We start from the raw sequence: 22,990 nt of genomic DNA, 5'->3' as shown, positions 1-22,990 counted from the left end.
GGTAAGTTCTTACATAAATTATGTTTTCTTTCATGTAATTAGCAAGAGTCCATGAGCTAGTGACGTATGGGATAATGACTACCCAAGATGTGGATCTTCCACGCAAGAGTCACTAGAGAGGGAGGGATAAAATAAAGACAGCCAATTCCGCTGAAAAAAATCCACACCCAAAATAAAGTTTAAATCTTATAAAGAAAAAAAACTGAAAATATAAGCAGAAGAATCAAACTAAAACAGCTGCCTGAAGTACTTTTCTACCAAAAACAGCTTCAGAAGAAGAAAACACATCAAAATGGTAGAATTTAGTAAAAGTATGCAAAGAAGACCAAGTTGCTGCTTTGCAAATCTGATCAACCGAAGCTTCATTCCTAAACGCCCAGGAAGTAGAAACTGACCTAGTAGAATGAGCTGTAATCCTTTGAGGCAGAGTTTTACCCGACTCGACATAAGCATGATGAATTAAAGATTTCAACCAAGATGCCAAAGAAATGGCAGAGGCCTTCTGACCTTTCCTAGAACCGGAAAAGATAACAAATAAACTAGAAGTCTTTCGGAAATTCTTAGTAGCTTCAACATAATATTTCAAAGCTCTAACTACATCCAAAGAATGCAATGATTTCTCCTTAGAATTCTTAGGATTAGGACATAATGAAGGAACCACAATTTCTCTACTAATGTTGTTGGAATTCACAACATTAGGTAAAAAATTTAAAAGAAGTTCGCAACACCGCCTTATCCTGGTGAAAAATCAGAAAAGGAGACTCACAAGAAAGAGCAGATAATTCAGAAACTCTTCTGGCAGAAGAGATGGCAAAAAGGAACAAAACTTTCCAAGAAAATTATTTAATGACCAAAGAATGCATAGGTTCAAACGGAGGAGCTTGAAGAGCCCTCAGAACCAAATTCAAACTCCAACGAGGAGAAATTGACTTAATGACAGGTTTTATACGAACCAAAGCTTGTACAAAACAATGAATATCAGGAGGATTAGCAATCTTTCTGTGAAAAAGAACAGAAAGAGCAGAGATTTGTCCTTTCAAGGAACTTGCAGACAAACCTTTATCCAAACCATCCTGAAGAAACTGTAAAATTCTCGGAAATCTAAAAAAATGCCAGGAAAAATGATGAGAAAGACACCAAGAAATATAAGTCTTCCAGACTCTATAATATATCTCCCTAGATACAGATTTACGAGCCTGTAACATAGTATTAATCACAGAGTCAGAGAAACCTCTTTGACTAAGAATCAAGCGTTCAATCTCCATACCTTTAAATTTAAGGATTTGAGATCCTGATGGAAAAAAGGACCTTGCGACAGAAGGTCTGGTCTTAACGGAAGAGTCCACGGTTGGCAAGAGGCCATCGGGACAAGATCCGCATACCAAAAACTGTGAGGCCATGCTGGAGCTACCAGCAGAACAAACGAGCATTCCTTCAGAATTTTGGAGATTACTCTTGGAAGAAGAACTAGAGGCGGAAAGATATAGACAGGATGATACTTCCAAGGAAGTGACAATGCATCCACTGCTACCGCTTGAGGATCCCTGAATCTGGACAGATACCTGGGAAGTTTCTTGTTTAGATGAGAGGCCATCAAATCTATTTCTGGAAGTCCCCACATTTGAACAATCTGAAGAAATACCTCTGGGTGAAGAGACCATTCGCCCGGATGTAACGTTTGGCGACTGAGATAATCCGCTTCCCAATTGTCTATACCTGGGATAAGAACCGCAGAAACTAGACAGGAGCTGGATTCCGCCCATACCAGAATTCGAGATACTTCTTTCATAGCCAGAGGACTGTGAGTCCCTCCTTGATGATTGATGTATGCCACAGTTGTGACATTGTCTGTCTGAAAACAAATGAACTATTCTCTCTTTAGAAGAGGCCAAGACTGAAGAGCTCTGAAAAATTGCACGGAGTTCCAAAATATTGATCAGTAATCTCACCTCCTGAGATTCCCAAACCCCTTGTGCTGTCAGAGACCCCCACACAGCTCCCCAACCTGTAAGGCTTGCATCTGTGGAAATTACAGACCAGTTCGGAAGAACAAAAGAAGTCCCCTGAACTAAACGATGGTGATCTGTCCACCAAGTCAGAGAGTGTCGTACAATCGGTTTTAAAGATATTAATTGAGATATCTTTGTGTAATCCCTGCACCACTGGTTCAGCATACAGAGCTGAAGAGGCCGCATGTGAAAACGAGCAAAGGGGATCGCGTCCGATGCCGCAGTCATAAGACCTAGAATTTCCATGCATAAGGCTACCGAAGGGAAAGATTGTGACTGAAGGATTCGACAAGCTGATATCAATTTTAGACGTCTCTTGTCTGTCAAAGATAGAGTCATGGACACTGAATCCATCTGAAAACCTAAAAAGGTTACCTGAGTCTGAGGAATCAATGAACTTTTTGGTAAATTGATCCTCCAACCATGATGTTGAAGAAACAACACAAGTCGATTCGTATGAGATTCTGCTAAATGTGAAGACTGAGCAAGTACCAAGATATCGTCCAAATAAGGAATACCAAAATACCCTGTTCTCTGATTACAGACAGAAGGGCACCGAGAACCTTCGTAAAAATTCTTGGAGCTGTAGCTAGACCAAACGGCAGAGCCACAAACTGGTAATCCTTGTCTAGGAAAGAGAATCTCAGAAACTGATAGTGATCTGGATGAGTCGGAATATGCAGATATGCATCCTGTAAATCTATTATAGACATATAATGCCCTTGCTGAACAAAAGGCAGGATAGTCCTTACAGTTACCATTTTGAATGTTGGTATCCTTACATAACGATTCAATATTTTTAGATCCAGAACTGGTCTGAAGGAATTTTCCTTCTTTGGTACAATGAAGAGATTTGAATAAAACTCCAGTCCCTGTTCCAGAACTGGAACTGGCATAATTACTCCAGTCAACTCTAGATCTGAAACACATTTCAGAAATGCTGAGCCTTCGCTGGGTTTACTGGGACACGGGAAAGAAAAAATCTCTTTGCAGGAGGCCTTATCTTGAAGCCAATTCTGTACCCTTCTGAAACAATGTTCTGAATCCAAAGATTGTGAACGGAATTGATCCAAATTTCTTTGAAAAAACGTAATCTGCCCCCTACCAGCTGAGCTGGAATGAGGGCCGCACCTTCATGTGGACTTAAGAGCTGGCTTTGATTTTCTAAAAGGCTTGGATTTATTCCAGACTGGAGATGGTTTTCAAACTGATACCGCTCCTGAGGATGAAGGATCAGGTTTTTGTTCCTTGTTGTGACGAAAGGAACGAAAACGATTATTACCCTGGAAAGAAAGGGAAAGCAGAGTAGACTTAGAAGACATATCAGCATTCCAAGTTTTAAGCCATAAAGCTCTTCTAGCTAAAATAGCTAGAGACATATACCTGACATCAACTCTAATGATATCAAAGATGGCATCACAAATAAAATTATTAGCATGTTGAAGAAGAATAAAAATGCTATGAGAATTATGATCTGTTACTTGTTGCGCTAAAGCTTCTAACCAAAAGATGAAGCTGCAGCAATATCCGCTAAAGATATAGCAGGTCTAAGAAGATTACCTGAACACAAGTAAGCTTTTATTAGAAAGGATTCAATTTTCCTATCTAAAGGATCCTTAAAGGAAGTACCATCTGCCGTAGGAATAGTAGTACGCTTAACAAGAGTAGAGACAGCCCCATCAACTTTAGGGATTTTGTCCCAAAACTCTAATCTGTCAGATGGCACAGGATATAATTGCTTAAAACGTTTAGAAGGAGTAAATGAATTACCCAAATTATTCCATTCCCTGGAAATTACTTCAGAAATAGCACTAGGGACAGGAAAAAACTTCTGGAATAACTACAGGAGATTTAAAAACCTTATCTAAACGTTTAGATTTAATGCAATTAGGACTTCTTTAAGTAAAGAACGAATAAATTCCATTTTAAATAAATATGAAGATTTATCAGCATCAACCTCTGAAACAGAATCCTCTGAACCAGAAGAACCATTATCAGAATCAGAATGATGATGTTCATTTAAAAATTCATCTGAAAAATGAGAAGTTTTAAAAGACTTTTTACGTTTACTAGAAGGAGGAATAACAGACATAGCCTTCTTAATGGATTTAGAAACAAAATCTCTTATGTTATCAGGAACACTCTGAGTATTAGATGTTGACAGAACAGCAACAGGTAATGTAACAGTACTAAAGGAAATATCTGCATTAACAAGTTTGTCATGACAAAACAGTACAAACAACAGCTGGAGGAACAGATACCATAAGTTTACAGCAGATACACTTAGCTTTGGTAGCTCCAGCCCCAGGCAGCGATTTTCCAGAAGTATCTTCTAACTCAGTTTCAACGTGGGACATCTTGCAATATGTAATAGAAAAAACAACATATAAAGCAAAATTGATCAAATTCCTTAAATGACAGTTTCAGGAATGGGAAAAAAATGCCAGTGAACAAGCTTCTAGCAACCAGAAGCAATAAAAAATGAGACTTAAATAATGTGGAGACAATAGTGACGCCCATATTTTTTTTTTTTTTTAATTTATTTTTTTTTAAGCGCCAAAAATGACGCCCACATTATTTGGCGCCTAAATGCTTTTGGCGCCAAAAATGACGCCACATCCGGAACGCCAACACTTTTGACGCAAACGAGCGTCAAAAATGACGCAACTTCCGGCGACACGTATGACGCCGGAAACAGAAAAAAAAAATTTGCGCCAAAAAAGTCCGCGCCAAGAATGACGCAATAAAATGAAGCATTTTCAGCCCCCGCGAGCCTAACAGCCCACAGGGAAAAAGTCAAATTTTTAAGGTAAGAAAAAAATTGATTTATTCATATGCATTATCCCAAATATGAAACTGACTGTCTGAAATAAGGAATGTTGAACATCCTGAGTCAAGGCAAATAAATGTTTGAATACATATATTTAGAACTTTATAAAAAAGTGCCCAACCATAGCTTAGAGTGTCACAGAAAATAAGATTTACTTACCCCAGGACACTCATCTACATGTTGTAGAAAGCCAAACCAGTACTGAAACGAAAATCAGCAGAGGTAATGGTATATAAATAAGAGTATATCGTCGATCTGAAAAGGGAGGTAAGAGATGAATCTCTACGACCGATAACAGAGAACCTATGAAATAGACCCCGTAGAAGGAGATCATTGAATTCAAATAGGCAATACTCTCCTCACATCCCTCTGACATTCACTGCACGCTGAGAGGAAAACCGGGCTCCAACCTGCTGCGGAGCGCATATCAACGTAGAATCTAGCACAAACTTACTTCACGACCTCCATAGGAGGCAAAGTTTGTAAAACTGATTTGTGGGTGTGGTGAGGGGTGTATTTAAAGGCATTTTGAGGTTTGGGAAACTTTGCCCCTCCTGGTAGGAATGTATATCCCATACGTCACTAGCTCATGGACTCTTGCTAATTACATGAAAGAAAAAGAACCCCAGGTAAGAAAAATATTTCTTAAAATGTTTATTTCCCCAAATATGAAACTGACACAAGGAAAACAGAATTTATGCTTACCTGATAAATTACTTTCTCCAACGGTGTGTCCGGTCCACGGCGTCATCCATTACTTGTGGGAAATATTCTCCCCCACAGGGAAAGGCAAGGAGAGCACACAGCAAGAGCTGTCCATATAGCTCCCCCTCTGGCTCCGCCCCCCAGTCATTCGACCGACGGTTAGGAGAAAAAGGAGAAACTATAGGGTGCCGTGGTGACTGTAGTGTATAAAGAAAAAAAAATTCAACCTGATTAGGAAACCAGGGCGGGCCGTGGACCGGACACACCGTTGGAGAAAGTAATTTATCAGGTAAGCATAAATTCTGTTTTCTCCAACATTGGTGTGTCCGGTCCACGGCGTCATCCATTACTTGTGGGAACCAATACCAAAGCTTTAGGACACGGATGAAGGGAGGGAGCAAATCAGGTTACCTAAATGCAAGGCACCACGGCTTGCAAAACCTTTCTCCCAAAAATAGCCTCCGAAGAAGCATAAGTATCAAATTTGTAAAATTTGGCAAAGTGTGCAGAAAGGACCAAGTCGCTGCCTTACATATCTGATCAACAGAAGCTTCGTTCTTGTAGGCCCAAGTGGAAGCCACAGCCCTAGTAGAGTGAGCTGTGATTCGGTCAGGAGGTTGCCGTCCGGCAGTCTCATAAGCCAATCGGATAATGCTTTTCAGCCAGAAAGAGAGAGAGGTAGCAGTAGCTTTTTCACCTCTCCTCTTACCAGAGTAAACGACAAACAAAGATGAGGTTTGTCTAAAATCTTTTGTTGCTTCTAAGTAGAACTTTAAAGCACGAACAACATCTAAATTGTGTAATAAACGTTCCTTCTTTGAAACTGGATTCGGACACAGAGAAGGAACAACTATTTCCTGGTTAATATTCTTGTTGGAAACAACTTTTGGAAGAAAACCAGGCTTAGTACGCAAAACAACCTTATCTGAATGGAAAACCAGATAGGGTGGATTACATTGCAAAGCAGATAATTCAGAAACTCTTCTAGCAGAAGAAATAGCAACCAAAAACAGAACTTTCCAAGATAATAACTTAATATCTATGGAATGTAAAGGTTCAAACGGAACCCCTTGAAGAACTGAAAGAACTAAATTTAGACTCCAAGGAGGAGTCATGGGTCTGTAAACAGGCTTGATTCTAACCAAAGCCTGAACAAAAGCTTGTACATCTGGCACAGCTGCCAGTCGTTTGTGTAACAAGACAGATAAAGCAGAAATCTGTCCTTTTAGAGAACTAGCTGACAACCCTTTATCCAAACCTTCTTGGAGAAAGGAGAGAATCTTTGGAATTTTAATCTTACTCCAGGAGAATCCCTTGGATTCACACCAGCAGATATATTTTTTCCATATTTTATGGTAAATCTTTCTAGTCACAGGTTTTCTGGCTTGGACCAGAGTATCTATCACAGAATTCGAAAACCCACGCTTGGATAAAATCAAGCGTTCAATTTCCAAGCAGTCAGCTGCAGAGAAACTAGATTTGGATGTTCGAATGGACCTTGTAATAGAAGATTCTGTCTCAAAGGTAGCTTCCATGGTGGAGCCGATGACATATTCACCAGGTCTGCATACCAAGTCCTGCGTGGCCACGCAGGAGCTATCAGAATCACTGAGGCCTTCTCCTGTTTGTTCCTGGCTATGAGCCTGGGAAGGAGAGGAAACGGTGGAAACACATACGCTAGGTTGAACGACCAAGGCGCCACTAATGCATCCACTAGAGTCGCCTTGGGATCCCTGGATCTGGACCCGTAGCAAGGAATCTTGAAGTTCTGACGGGACGCCATTAGATCCATGTCTGGAATGCCCCATAATTGGGTTAACTGATGGAAAGTCTGACGACTCAAATAGTCCGCCTCCCAGTTGTCTACTCCTGGGATGTGAATAGCAGATAGATGGCAGGAGTGATTCTCTGCCCATTGGATAATCTTGGTTACTTCCTTCATCGCTAGGGAACTCTTTGTTCCCCCCTGATGATTGATGTACGCAACAGTCGTTATGTTGTCCGACTGAAATCTTATGAACCTGGCTTCCACTAGCTGAGGCCAAGCCAGGAGCGCATAGAATATTGCTCTTAGTTCCAAAATGTTTATCGGGAGAAGCGACTCTTCCCGAGACCATAGGCCCTGAGCTTTCAGGGAGTCCCAGACCGCGCCCCACCCCAAGAGGCTGGCGTCGGTCGTGACGATGACCCACTCCGGTCTGCGGAAACTCATTCCCTGAGACAGGTGATCCTGGGTCAACCACCAGAGAAGTGAGTCCCTGGTTACCTGGTCTACTTGAATTTGGGGAGACAAGTCTGTATAGTCCCCATTCCACTGATTGAGCATGCACAGCTGTAATGGTCTTAGATGAATTCGAGCAAAAGGAACCACGTCCATTGCTGCGACCATTAGTCCTATTACTTCCATGCACTGAGCTATGGAGGGTTGAGGAATAGAATGAAGAACTCGACAAACGTTTAGAAGCTTTAGCTTTCTGACTTCTGTCAGGAAGATCTTCATTTCCACAGAATCTATTATTGTTCCCAGAAAAGGAACCCTTGTGGACGGTGACAGTGAACTCTTTTCTATGTTCACCTTCCACCCGTGAGATCTGAGAAAAGCCAACACAATGTCTGTGTGGGCCCTTGCTTTGGAAAGAGACGACGCTTGGATTAGGATGTCGTCTAGATAAGGTGCTACAGCGATGCCCCTCGGCCTTAGGACCGCTAGAAGGGACCCTAGCACCTTTGTGAAAATTCTGGGAGCGGTGGCTAAACCGAATGGAAGAGCCACGAACTGGTAATGTTTGGCCAGAAAGGCGAACCTCAGGAACTGATGATGAGTTTTGTGGATTGGAATATGCAGATACGCATCCTTTAGATCCACGGTAGTCAAATATTGACCCTGCTGGATTGTCGGAAAGATTGTCCGAATGGTTTCCATTTTGAAGGATGGAACACTGAGGAACTTGTTTAATATCTTTAAATCCAGAATTGGCCTGAAAGTTCCCTCTTTTTTGGGAACCACAAACAGGTTTGAGTAAAAACCTAGACCTTGTTCCCCGGAGGGGACTGGGTTTATCACTCCCATCTTTGATAGGTCTCTTACACAATGTAAGAATGCCTGTTTCTTTATCTGGTCTGAAGATAAGCGAGACAGGTGGAACCTTCCCCTTGGAGGAAGTCCCTTGAACTCTAGCAGGTATCCCTTGGAGACTTATCTCTAGTGCCCAGGGATCCGGAACATCTCTTGCCCAAGCCTGAGCGAAGAGAGATAGTCTGCCCCCTACCAGATCCGGTCCCGGATCGGGGCTACCCCTTCATGCTGTCTTGGTAGCAGCAGCAGGTTTCTTGGTCTGTTTACCCTTGTTCCAGCCTTGCATGGGCTTCCAAGCGGGTTTGGGCTGGGCCGCGTTACCTTCTTGTCTAGCGGCAGTGGAGTTATTAGCCGGTCCGTTCCTGAAATTGCGAAAGGAACGAAAATTAGACTTGTTCTTAGCCTTAAAAGGCCTATCCTGTGGGAGGGCATGGCCCTTACCCCCAGTGATGTCTGAAATAATTTCCTTCAATTCCGGCCCAAAAAGGGTCTTACCCTTGAAAGGAATATTAAGTAACTTAAGTCTTGGACGACACATCTGCCGACCAGGATTTCAGCCAAAGCGCCCTCCGCGCTACTATAGCAAAACCTGAGTTTTTCGCCGCCAATTTCGTTATTTGAAAGGCGGCATCCAATATAAAGGAATTAGCTAATTTTAATGCGTGAATTCTGTCCATGACTTCTTCATAGGAAGTCTCTTTCTGGAGCGACCTTTCTAGTTCCTCGAACCAAAAGGACGCCGCTGACGTGACAGTAATAACACACGTAGCTGGTTGAAGGATGAACCCTTGCTGAACAAAAATCTTTTTAAGCAATCCTTCCAATTTTTTATCCATAGGATCTTTGAAAGCGCAGCTGTCCTCTATAGGAATAGTGGTGCGCTTCGCTAGTGTTGAAACAGCTCCCTCAACCTTCGGGACCGTCTGCCATGCGTCCCTTCTAGGGTCTACTATGGGAAACATTTTCTTAAATATAGGAGGTGGGGCAAAGGGTACACCTGGCTTCTCCCACTCCTTTTCCACTATGTTCGCTACCCTTTTGGGTATTGGAAAAGCGTTGTCGTGCACTGGGACCTCTAAAAATTTGTCCAATTTGCACAACTTCTCTGGTACTACCATAGAATCACAGTCATCCAGAGTAGCTAATACCTCCTTTAGCAAAGCGCGGAGATGTTCTAGCTTAAACTTAAATGCTACTATATCAGGTTCTGCCTGTTGAGAAATCTTTCCTGAGTCTGAAATTTCACCCTCAGACAGCCCTTCCCTCACAGCCAATTCCGATTGATGTGAGGGTAAAATAGATAAAGCATCGTCAGCGTCTGATTGTTCATCCCTTTTATCTGTATTTAAAGCTGAACAATCACGCTTTCTCTGAAATGCTGGCAGATTGGATAAAAGATTTGCTATAGAATTATCCACTACTGCTGTTAATTGTTGCATAGAAATAAGCACTGGCGCGCTAGGTGTCGCCTGCGCGGGCAAAGCTTGTGTAGACACAGAAGGAGAGGATGTAGAACTATCCCCACTACCTTCATTAGATAAATCATCTTGGGCAACATTATGAAATGTAACAGAGCTGTCCTCATTTTGTTTGGACGCTATGGCACAATTATCACAAACACACTAAAGGGGAACCACATTTGTCTCTACACACACAGAACATAGGTTATCTGATGGCACAGACATGTTAAACAGATTTAGGCAGGCAAACAATGCAATAAAAACGATTTTAAACAAAAACGTTACTGTCCCTTTAAATAATAAAAACAGAATTTATGCTTACCTGATAAATTCTCCAACGGTGTGTCCGGTCCACGGCGTCATCCTTACTTGTGGGATATTCTCTTCCCCAACAGGAAATGGCAAAGAGCCCAGCAAAGCTGGTCACATGATCCCTCCTAGGCTCCGCCTACCCCAGTCATTCGACCGACGTACAGGAGGAAATATGCATAGGAGAAACCATATGATACCGTGGTGACTGTAGTTAGAAAAAATAATTCATCAGACCTGATTAAAAAAACCAGGGCGGGCCGTGGACCGGACACACCGTTGGAGAAAGTAATTTATCAGGTAAGCATAAATTCTGTTTTCTCCAACATAGGTGTGTCCGGTCCACGGCGTCATCCTTACTTGTGGGAACCAATACCAAAGCTTTAGGACACGGATGAAGGGAGGGAGCAAATCAGGTCACCTAAATGGAAGGCACCACGGCTTGCAAAACCTTTCTCCCAAAAATAGCCTCCGAAGAAGCAAAAGTATCAAATTTGTAAAATTTGGCAAAAGTGTGCAGTGAAGACCAAGTCGCTGCCTTACATATCTGGTCAACAGAAGCCTCGTTCTTGAAGGCCCATGTGGAAGCCACAGCCCTAGTGGAGTGAGCTGTGATTCTTTCAGGAGGCTGCCGTCCGGCAGTCTCATAAGCCAATCGGATAATGCTTTTAAGCCAAAAAGAAAGAGAGGTAGAAGTTGCTTTTTGACCTCTCCTTTTACCAGAATAAACAACAAACAAAGAAGATGTTTGTCTGAAATCTTTAGTAGCCTCTAAATAGAATTTTAGAGCACGGACTACGTCCAAATTGTGTAACAAACGTTCCTTCTTTGAAACTGGATTCGGACACAAAGAAGGTACAACTACCTCCTGGTTAATATTTTTGTTGGAAACAACTTTCGGAAGAAAACCAGGCTTAGTACGCAAAACCACCTTATCTGCATGGAACACCAGATAGGGCGGAGAACACTGCAGAGCAGATAACTCTGAAACTCTTCTAGCAGAAGAAATTGCAACCAAAAACAAAACTTTCCAAGATAATAACTTAAAATCTACGGAATGTAAGGGTTCAAACGGAACCCCTTGAAGAACTGAAAGAACTAGATTTAGACTCCAGGGAGGAGTCAAAGGTCTGTAAACAGGCTTGATTCTAACCAGAGCCTGAACAAACGCTTGAACGTCTGGCACAGCTGCCAGCCTTTTGTGAAGTAGAACAGATAAAGCAGAGATCTGTCCCTTCAGAGAACTTGCAGATAATCCTTTCTCCAAACCTTCTTGTAGAAAGGATAGAATCTTAGGAATTTTTATCTTGTTCCATGGGAATCCTTTAGATTCACACCAACAGATATATTTCTTCCATATTTTATGATAAATCTTTCTAGTTACAGGCTTTCTAGCCTGAATCAGAGTATCTATTACAGAATCTGAAAACCCACGCTTTGATAAAATCAAGCGTTCAATCTCCAAGCAGTCAGTTGGAGGGAAACCAGATTCGGATGTTCGAATGGACCTTGAACAAGAAGGTCCTGTCTCAAAGGTAGCTTCCATGGTGGAGCCGATGACATATTCACCAGGTCTGCATACCAAGTCCTGCGTGGCCACGCAGGAGCTATCAAGATCACCGAAGCCCTCTCCTGATTGATCCTGGCTACCAGCCTGGGAATGAGAGGAAACGGTGGGAATACATAAGCTAGGTTGAAGGTCCAAGGTGCTACTAGTTCATCTACTAGAGTCGCCTTGGGATCCCTGGATCTGGACCCGTAACAAGGAACCTTGAAGTTCTGACGAGAGGCCATCAGATCCATGTCTGGAATGCCCCACAATTGAGTAATTTGGGCAAAGATTTCCGGATGGAGTTCCCACTCCCCCGGATGGAATGTCTGACGACTCAAAAAATCCGCTTCCCAATTTTCCACTCCTGGGATGTGGATTGCAGACAAGTGGCAGGAGTGATCCTCCGCCCATTGAATTATCTTGGTCACTTCCTCCATCGCCAGGGAACTCCTTGTTCCCCCCTGATGGTTGATATATGCAACAGTCGTCATGTTGTCTGATTGAAACCTTATGAATCTGGCCCTTGCTAGATGAGGCCAAGCTTTGAGAGCATTGAATATCGCTCTCAGTTCCAGAATGTTTATCGGGAGAAGAGATTCTTCCTGAGACCATAGACCCTGAGCTTTCAGGGGTTCCCAGACCGCACCCCAGCCCACCAGACTGGCGTCGGTCGTGACAATGACCCACTCTGGTCTGCGGAAGCTCATTCCCTGTGACAGGTTGTCCAGGATCAGCCACCAACGGAGTGAATCTCTGGTCTTTTGATCTACTTGAATCGTCTGAGACAAGTCTGTATAATCCCCATTCCACTGTCTGAGCATGCACAGTTGTAATGGTCTTAGATGAATTCGTGCAAAAGGAACTATGTCCATTGCTGCAACCATCAATCCTATTACTTCCATGCACTGCGCTATGGAAGGACGAAGAACAGAATGAAGTACTTGACAAGAGCTTAGAAGTTTTGATTTTCTGACCTCTGTCAGAAAAATCCTCATTTCTAAGGAATCTATTATTGTTCCCAAGAAGGGAACTCTTGTTGACGGGGACAGAGAACTTTTTTCTTTGTTCACTTTCCATCCGTGAGATCTGAGAAAGGCTAGGACGATGTCCGTATGAGCCTTTGCTTTTGACAGAGACGACGCTTGAATCAGGATGTCGTCCAAATAAGGTACTACTGCAATGCCCCTTGGTCTTAGAACCGCTAGAAGGGACCCTAGTACCTTTGTGAAAATTCTCGGAGCAGTGGCTAATCCGAATGGAAGTGCCACAAACTGGTAATGCTTGTCCAGAAAAGCGAACCTTAGGAACTGATGATGTTCCTTGTGGATAGGAATATGTAGGTACGCATCCTTTAAATCCACCGTGGTCATAAATTGACCTTCCTGGATGGTAGGAAGGATCGTTCGAATGGTTTCCATTTTGAACGATGGAACCCTGAGAAATTTGTTTAGGATCTTGAGATCTAAAATTGGTCTGAATGTTACCTCTTTTTTGGGAACTATGAACAGGTTGGAGTAAAACCCCATCCCTTGTTCTCCTATTGGAACTGGATGAATTACTCCCATCTTTAACAGGTCTTCTACACAATGTAAGAATGCCTGTCTTTTTATTTGGTTTGAAGATAATTGAGACCTGTGGAACCTTCCCCTTGGGGGTAGTTCCTTGAATTCCAGGAGATAACCTTGAGAGACTATTTCTAGTGCCCAAGGATCCTGAACATCTCTTGCCCAAGCCTGAGCAAAGAGAGAAAGTCTGCCCCCCACCAGATCGGGTCCCGGATCGGGGGCCATCCCCTCATGCTGTTTTGGTAGCAGTGGCAGGCTTCTTAGCCTGCTTATCCTTGTTCCAGCCTTGCATCGGTCTCCAGGCTGGTTTGGGTTGAGAAGTATTACCCTCTTGCTTAGAGGATGTAGAATTAGAGGCTGGTCCGTTTCTGCGAAAGGGACGAAAATTAGGCTTATTTTTAGCCTTAAAAGACCTATCCTGAGGAAGGGCGTGGCCCTTTCCCCCGGTGATGTCTGAAATAATCTCTTTCAAATCAGGACCAAACAGTGTTTTACCCTTGAAAGGGATGTTAAGCAATTTTGTCTTGGAAGACACATCCGCTGACCAAGACTTTAGCCAAAGCGCTCTGCGCGCCACTATAGCAAACCCTGAATTTTTCGCCGCTAATCTAGCTAATTGCAAAGCGGCATCTAAAATAAAAGAGTTAGCCAATTTAAGTGCTTGAACTCTGTCCATAACCTCCTCATACGAAGATTCTTTATTGAGCGACTTTTCTAGTTCTTCGAACCAGAAACACGCTGCCGTAGTGACAGGAACATTGCATGAAATTGGTTGTAGAAGGTAACCTTGCTGAACAAACATCTTTTTAAGCAAACCCTCTAATTTTTTATCCATAGGATCTTTGAAAGCACAACTATCTTCTATGGGAATAGTAGTGCGTTTGTTTAGAGTAGAGACCGCCCCCTCGACCTTGGGGACTGTCTGCCATAAGTCCTTTCTGGGGTCGACTATAGGAAATAATTTCTTAAATATAGGGGGAGGAACAAAAGGTATGCCGGGCCTTTCCCACTCCTTATTTACTATGTCCGCCACCCGCTTGGGTATAGGAAAAGCATCGGGGGGCACCGGAACCTCTAGGAACTTGTCCATCTTACATAATTTCTCTGGAATGACCAAATTGTCACAATCATCCAGAGTAGATAATACCTCCTTAAGCAGTGCGCGGAGATGTTCTAATTTAAATTTAAATGTTACAACATCAGGTTCAGCTTATTGAGAAATTTTTCCTGAATCTGAAATTTCTCCCTCAGACAAAACCTCCCTCCTGGCCCCTTCAGATTGGTGTGAGGGTATGTCAGAACAGTTATCATCAGCGTCCTCTTGCTCTTCAGTGTTTAAAACAGAGCAATCGCGCTTTCTCTGATAAGTAGGCATTTTAGATAAAATGTTTGCAATAGAATTATCCATTACAGCCGTTAATTGTTGCATGGTAATAAGTATTGGCGCACTAGATGTACTAGGGGCCTCTTGTGTGGGCAAAACTGGTGTAGACACAGAAGGGGATGATGCAGTATCATGCTTACTCCCCTCATTTGAGGAATCATCTTGGGCAATATCATTATCTGTGGCATCATTGTCCCTACTTTGTTTGGACACTATGTCACAATCATCACATATATTTAAATGGGGAGAAACCTTGGCTTTCATACATATAGAACATCGCTTATCTGATGGTTCAGACATGTTAAACAGGCTTAAACTAGTCAACAAAGCACAAAAAACGTTTTAAAATAAAACCGTTACTGTCACTTTAAATTTTAAACTGAACACACTTTATTACTGAATATGTGAAAAAGCATGAAGGAATTGTTCAAAATTCACCAAAATTAAAGCCTTAAAAGTATTGCACACCAAATTTGAAAGCTTTAACCCTTAAAATAACGGAACCGGAGCCGTTTTTACATTTAACCCCTATACAGTCCCAGCTATCTGCTTTGCTGAGACCCAACCAAGCCCAGAGGGGAATACGATACCAAATGACGCCTTCTATAAGCTTTTTCAGTGGTTCTTAGCTCCTCACACATGCATCTGCATGCCTTGCTTTCCAAAAACAACTGCGCATTAGTGGCGCGAAAATGAGGCTCTGCCTATGACTAGAAAAGGCCCCCCCATCTGAAAAAGGTGTCCAATACAGTGCCTGCCGTTTTTTAACAACAATCCCCAAGATTATAATAACTATTAAGAGTTATAATCTGCCAAATATGCTTAGCAAAGTAATCGTTTAGCCCAGAAAAATGTCTACCAGTTTTTTAAGCCCTTATAAAGCCCTTTATTCTTTTACTTAATCTAAGAAAATGGCTTACCGGTCCCCATAGGGGAAATGACAGCCTTCCAGCATTACAAAGTCTTGTTAGAAATGTGGCCAGTCATACCTCAAGCAGAAAAGTCTGCCAACTGTTTCCCCCAACTGAAGTTACTTCATCTCAACAGTCCTGTGTGGAAACAGCAATCGATTTTAGTAACGTTTGCTAAAATCATCTTCCTCTTACAAACAGAAATCTTCATCTCTTTTCTGTTTCAGAGTAAATAGTACATACCAGCACTATTTTAAAATAACAAACACTTGATTGAAGGATAAAAACTACATTTAAACACCAAAAAACTCTTAACCATCTCAGTGGAGATGTTGCCGGTGCAACGGCAAAGAGAATGACTGGGGTAGGCGGAGCCTAGGAGGGATCATGTGACCAGCTTTGCTGGGCTCTTTGCCATTTCCTGTTGGGGAAGAGAATATCCCACAAGTAAGGATGACGCCGTGGACCGGACACACCTATGTTGGAGAAATGACACACTTTATTTCTGAATGTTCAAAAAACTATGAAGGCAATATCCCCAGTGTCTTAATGCTTAGAAAGTATTGCACAGCAAATATGGAGACTCTAGCTCTTAAAACAAGCAAACCGGAGCTAATTGTTGGATTTAACCGTTTTAATACACCACAATCCCTGCTTACAGCATTGCTGCAGCTTTTACCTTTCTTAGGGGTCAATCATCCACAGAAATAAGCCTTCTGGAGTCACTTTCTGAGCCACAGGACCCTCTCACATGGAACTGCATGCACTGCCTTGAAATTAACTGAAGTGCCAAAATGAGGCCTCCTCCCTCAGTACACTAGAGTGAAGGGGCCTTCCTGACTAGATTTAGGTGTCTAAAGCAAGCCAGATCAATAAAAAACGTCCCCAAGTGTATATGAGCTTATAAAACATTTCAATTGCCATCATATTGTAATAAAAAACAATCGATTTGGCCCCTGACAGTGTCTACCAGCATAAAAATCAAAAAGGGGAAGCCTGTTATCTTTTTTGCTGAGGTGAAAGAAAAATGGCTTACCGTTTTCCCTGAGGGGAAAAATGACTGTCATCTAGCATTAGCCTGTGTTGTTAGAAGGAGACTAGTCATACCTGAAGCAGATAAGTCTGCAAACTGTTACCCCCAACTGAAGTTCTCTGGTTTCAACAGTCCTGCGTGGTAACAGAAATGGATTTTAGTTACATGCGCTAAAATCAAAGCCCTCTTAAACAGAAATCTTCATCACTTTTCTGTTATAGAGTAAATAGTACAAGCCAGCACTATTTTAAAATAAACTCTTGATAGAAGAATAAAAAACTACAACTAACACCACAAACTCCTCACCATCCCAGTGGAGATGCTACTTGTTCAGAGCGGCAAGGAGAATGACTGGGGGGCGGAGCCAGAGGGGGAGCTATATGGACAGCTCTTGCTGTGTGCTCTCCTTGCCTTTCCCTGTGGGGGAGAATATTTCCCACAAGTAATGGATGACGCCGTGGACCGGACACACCAATGTTGGAGAAATACATGAACCTGTCTCATGGCAAATATAAGTACAATACATATATTTAGAACTTTATTGATCTTAATTTTCTTAATTGATCAAAATAAACTATTATACATTCAAGTATATACATATACACATGCATTTAGAGGTCTCTTTCATCAGGTGGGCTTTTTGCATTATAAATACATTATAACGATATTGATTCCTTAACATGCCAATAGCCATTCATTATTCGTGTGTGGATGAGTGTATTGAGTGTTTTGACATTAATTATAGTAAGTGGGTGTTGTTATTTTTTATCCAATAGGATGTGATCTGTGATTATTTTAACCAGTGTGACACTAGGCCCTATAGGCTATGATTACGGCTTCCTAAGCCGAAATGCATTAGCAAACAGTGCCACACCACTTACGCTTGTATCTTGTTGCTGCCTCCTTCCTTGGAAGTATCGTTTTTAACCTGAATGAATAAAGCTTGGATTTTAATTAAAACGTAGCAGATGCATCTGTTTTCTTGCTTGGATTGTATTGCCAGCCTATCTGCCACATACGTCTTATTGGGGGAGGTGTGAGCAGGAGTCTAATTGCTATTGGAGGACATTACTCAATGACGACGAGAGGCGGAGTAGAGTGACGACAGAGGGTCCACGAGGATGCCAGCCAGGCCAGTGAAGATTCCTGAGCACTCGGAGAGGCAGTAAGTATATGCCCGTGCCCATAAGGAGCAATTAGAAAGTCCAGTAAGATAGGCTATAAGGCCAGTGGATTACCAGCGGATTATATATGTATTCTGGGATTGCATACAAGGCTTCCAGGACTTAAGCACTCTCTCACATAAACTGTCATTCACTGCTACCGTTTACTTCTGCCCTTTATTACAGCGCATTAGACACCTTTGTTGTAAGACATTGCATATTTGCACCTCGATTACAGTAACAGTTCGGAGTTTGATATTAAAGTATACATATACACACACATATTTTTGTGTGTCTGTGGGAATGTGTACCCATTTAGCCAAAGCACTAATGTTGGACAAGAATATCTGGCTTGTAATCAGCATTCAAATTCATCCAAATGTATTCAATGAAATTCAGGTCAGGGCTTTGTGCAGGCCACTCAAATTCCTCCACACCAACCCATGTCTTCAGGAAAGGGCCTTCTCTAAACTGTTGCCACAAAGTTGGAAGCACTGAATTGTCTAGAATGTGCTTGCATACTATACCCTTTACTGGAATTATGGAGCCTAGCCCAAACCCTAACAAACAGCCCCAGACCATTATCTCTCCTCCTCAAAACTTTACAGAGTAGGCACTATGCATTCCAGTAGTTATCTTCATTGCATACACCAAACTCAGTTTTTTTCTATCAGACTGCCAAATAGTGAAGCTTGACTCATCATCACAGAGAACATGCTTATACTGCTCCAGAGTCCAGTGGCAACATGCTTTACACCACTCCAGCCAATGCCTGGCATTACGCATATTGTTCTGAGGCTAGTGTACAGTTGCTCAACCATGGAGACCTATTTCACAAAATATGCAGAGTTCTTGTGCCCGATGTTGCTTCCGGTGGCAGTTTAGAATTCTGTAGTGAATGATGCAACAGATGTTTTTCACGCACTTCAGTGCTTAGCGGTTCTGCTCTGAGTTTACATGGGCTACCACTTTGTGGCTGGGCTGCTGTTACTCGAAGATGCTTCCTTATATTATTCTTGACAATAATAGCACTGGGCTGATCTAGTAGAGTAGAAATTTGGCCACATAGAGTGAGAGTGTGAGTGTGTGTATGTATATAGTTTTTATTGACAGCTCTTTCATTGTTTGTCCTTGGGCAATCCCATCCAACATGCTTGGATTTCAAGTTTTAACAGATGTTTTACAAAACATTGTAGGTCCTTACCTTGTGTGGCCTAAAGACTCCTTCCAAATTGGCAACATGACAACCGGTTTAATGGCACACTCCAATATTGCCAACGCTAGTGCAAATTCCCTAGGTTTGTTACACATTTGAACAGCCTTTATCCAATTAGACCTAAAATTAGAAAAATATTACATTGAAACAAGCAGAAACAATTGTAAGAGAGAAAAACAGAATTTATGTTTACCTGATAAATTTCTTTCTCCAACGGTGTGTCCGGTCCACGGCGTCATCCTTACTTGTGGGATATTCTCTTCCCCAACAGGAAATGGCAAAGAGCCCAGCAAAGCTGGTCACATGATCCCTCCTAGGCTCCGCCTACCCCAGTCATTCGACCGACGTTAAGGAGGAATATTTGCATAGGAGAAACCATATGTTACCGTGGTGACTGTAGTTAAAGAAAATAAATTATCAGACCTGATTAAAAAAAACCAGGGCGGGCCGTGGACCGGACACACCGTTGGAGAAAGAAATTTATCAGGTAAACATAAATTCTGTTTTCTCCAACATAGGTGTGTCCGGTCCACGGCGTCATCCTTACTTGTGGGAACCAATACCAAAGCTTTAGGACACGGATGAAGGGAGGGAGCAAATCAGGTCACCTAAATGGAAGGCACCACGGCTTGCAAAACCTTTCTCCCAAAAATAGCCTCAGAAGAAGCAAAAGTATCAAATTTGTAAAATTTAGAAAAAGTGTGCAGTGAAGACCAAGTCGCTGCCTTACATATCTGATCAACCGAAGCCTCGTTCTTGAAGGCCCATGTGGAAGCCACAGCCCTAGTGGAGTGAGCTGTGATTCTTTCAGGAGGCTGCCGTCCGGCAGTCTCATAAGCCAATCGGATAATGCTTTTAATCCAGAAGGAGAGAGAGGTAGAAGTTGCTTTTTGACCTCTCCGTTTACCAGAATAAACAACAAACAAAGACAAAGTTTGTCTGAAATCCTTAGTAGCTGCTAAGTAAAATTTGAGAGCACGAACTACATCCAAGTTGTGCAACAAACGTTCCTTCTTTGAAACTGGATTAGGACACAAAGAAGGTACAACTATCTCCTGGTTAATGTTTTTGTTAGAAACAACTTTTGGAAGAAAACCAGGTTTAGGACGCAAAACCACCTTATCTGCATGGAACACCAGATAAGGAGAAGAACACTGCAGAGCAGATAATTCTGAAACTCTTCTAGCAGAAGAAATTGCAACCAAAAACAAAACTTTCCAAGATAATAACTTAATATCAACGGAATGTAAGGGTTCAAACGGAACCCCCTGAAGAACTGAAAGAACTAGGTTGAGACTCCAAGGAGGAGTCAAAATCTTGTAAACAGGCTTGATTCTAACCAGAGCCTGAACAAAGGCTAGAACATCTGGCACAGCTGCCAGCTTTTTGTGAAGTAACACAGACAAGGCAGAAATCTGTCCCATCAAGGAACTTGCAGATAATCCTTTTTCCAATCCTTCTCGAAGGAAGGATAGACTCTTAGGAATCTTAACCTTGTCCCAAGGGAATCCTGCAGATTCACACCAACAGATATACCAAATTATGTGGTAATTTTTCTGGTTACAGGCTTTCAGGCCTGAACAAGAGTATTAATAACAGAATCTGAGAACCCTCGCTTTGATAAGATCAAGCGTTCAATCTCCAAGCAGTCAGCTGGAGTGGGTCGAACGGACCTAGAACAAGAAGGTCTCTCAAAGGTAGCTTCCATGGTGGAGCCGATGACATATTCACCAGATCTGCATACCAAGTCCTGCGTGGCCACGCAGGAGCTATCAAAATCACCGACGCCCTCTCCTGATGATCCTGGCTACCAGCCTGGGGATGAGAGGAAACGGCGGGAACACATAAGCTAGTTTGAAGGTCCAAGGTGCTACTAGTGCATCCACTAGAGCCGCCTTGGGATCCCTGGATCTGTACCCGTAGTAAGGAACTCTGAAGTTCTGACGAGAGGCCATCAGATCCATGTCTGGAATGCCCCACGGTTGAGTGACTTGGGCAAAGATTTCCGGATGGAGTTCCCACTCCCCCGGATGCAATGTCTGACGACTCAGAAAATCCGCTTCCCAATTTTCCACTCCTGGGATGTGGATAGCAGACAGGTGGCAGGAGTGAGACTCCGCCCATAGAATGATTTTGGTCACTTCTTCCATCGCTAGGGAACTCCTTGTTCCCCCCTGATGGTTGATGTATGAACTTGGCCCTCGCTAGCTGAGGCCAAGCTTTGAGAGCATTGAATATCGCTCTCAGGTCCAGAATATTTATCGGTAGAAGAGATTCTACCCGAGACCAAAGACCCTGAGCTTTCAGGGATCCCCAGACCGCGCCCCAACCCATCAGACTGGCGTCGGTCGTGACAATGACCCACTCTGGTCTGCGGAAGGTCATCCCTTGTGACAGGTTGTCCAGGGACAGCCACCAACGGAATGAGTCTCTGGTTCTCTGATTTGCTTGTATCTTCGGAGACAAGTCTGAATAGTCCCCATTCCACTGACTGAGCATGAACAGTTGTAATGGTCTTAGATGAATGCGCACAAAAGGAACTATGTCCATTGCCGCTACCATCAAACCTATCACTTCCATGCACTGCGCTATGGAAGGAAGAGGAACGGAATGAAGTATCCGACAAGAGTCTAGAAGTTTTGTTTTTCTGGCTTCTGTCAGAAAAATCCTCATTTCTAAGGAGTCTATTATAGTTCCCAAGAAGGGAACCCTCGTTGACGGAGATAGAGAACTCTTTTCCACGTTCACTTTCCATCCGTGAGATCTGAGAAAGGCCAGGACAATGTCCGTGTGAGCCTTTACTTGAGGAAGGGACGACGCTCGAATCAGAATGTCGTCCAAGTAAGGTACTACAGCAATGCCCCTTGGTCTTAGCACCGCCAGAAGGGACCCTAGTATCTATGAGAAAATCCTAGGAGCAGTGGCTAATCCGAAAGAAAATGCCACGAACTGGAAATGCTTGTCCAGGAATGCAAACCTTAGGAACCGATGATGTTCCTTGTGGATAGGAATATGTAGATACGCATCCTTGAAATCCACCTTGGTCATGAATTGACCTTCCTGGATGGAAGGAAGAAGTGTTCGAATGGTTTCCATCTTGAACGATGGAACCTTGAGAAACTTGTTCAAGATCTTGAGAACTAAGATTGGCCTGAACGTTCCCTCTTTTTTGGGAACTATGAACAGATTGGAGTAGAACCCCATCCCTTGTTCTCCTGATGGAACGGGATGAATCACTCCCATTTTTAGCAGGTCTTCTACCCAATGTAAGAATGCCTGTCTTCTTATGTGGTCTGAAGACAACTGAGACCTGTGGAACCTCTAAGCCATCTCCGTGGAGATGTTGCCTGTACAACGGCAAAGAGAATGACTGGGGTAGGCGGAGCCTAGGAGGGATCATGTGACCAGCTTTGCTGGGCTCTTTGCCATTTCCTGTTGGGGAAGAGAATATCCCACAAGTAAGGATGACGCCGTGGACCGGACACACCTATGTTGGAGAAAAGTGTACATTTTTCTTAAATTATAAATAACAGCAGGAAGAATATTATACATATAGAAACATAGTATTTGATTGTATATAAGAACCAAAAGGCTCACCAAGTCTACTCATATTACATGTTATTCTTTTCTTAAGAAAGCCTTATGCATGTCATGCATGTTTTAATAAATTTTACAATCCAAGTATTTACCACCTCTATTGGAAGTCTATTCTATAAATCAACCAACCTTTCTGTAAAAACAACAACAACAAAAAACAAATTTAACCCCTTAATGACC

General features: G+C 42.6%; 1 protein-coding gene across 1 annotated transcript in view; it reads right to left on the bottom strand.

Annotated features, from left to right (window-relative positions):
• The window catches only part of BPTF (bromodomain PHD finger transcription factor), a 923,754-nt gene that overhangs the window by 564,292 nt on the left and 336,472 nt on the right, over positions 1-22,990 (bottom strand). The window contains exon 9 of the mRNA XM_053721515.1: positions 19,202-19,333. Within this exon, the coding sequence (XP_053577490.1) occupies positions 19,202-19,333 (132 nt within the window). The remainder of the gene's footprint in view (positions 1-19,201; positions 19,334-22,990) is intronic.

Source organism: Bombina bombina, chromosome 1 (genome assembly GCF_027579735.1).
Source record: "Bombina bombina isolate aBomBom1 chromosome 1, aBomBom1.pri, whole genome shotgun sequence".
Classification (NCBI taxonomy): Eukaryota; Metazoa; Chordata; class Amphibia; order Anura; family Bombinatoridae; genus Bombina; species Bombina bombina.
Note: the sequence above shows the minus strand (reverse complement) of the source record. Positions and strands in the feature narration are given on the sequence as shown.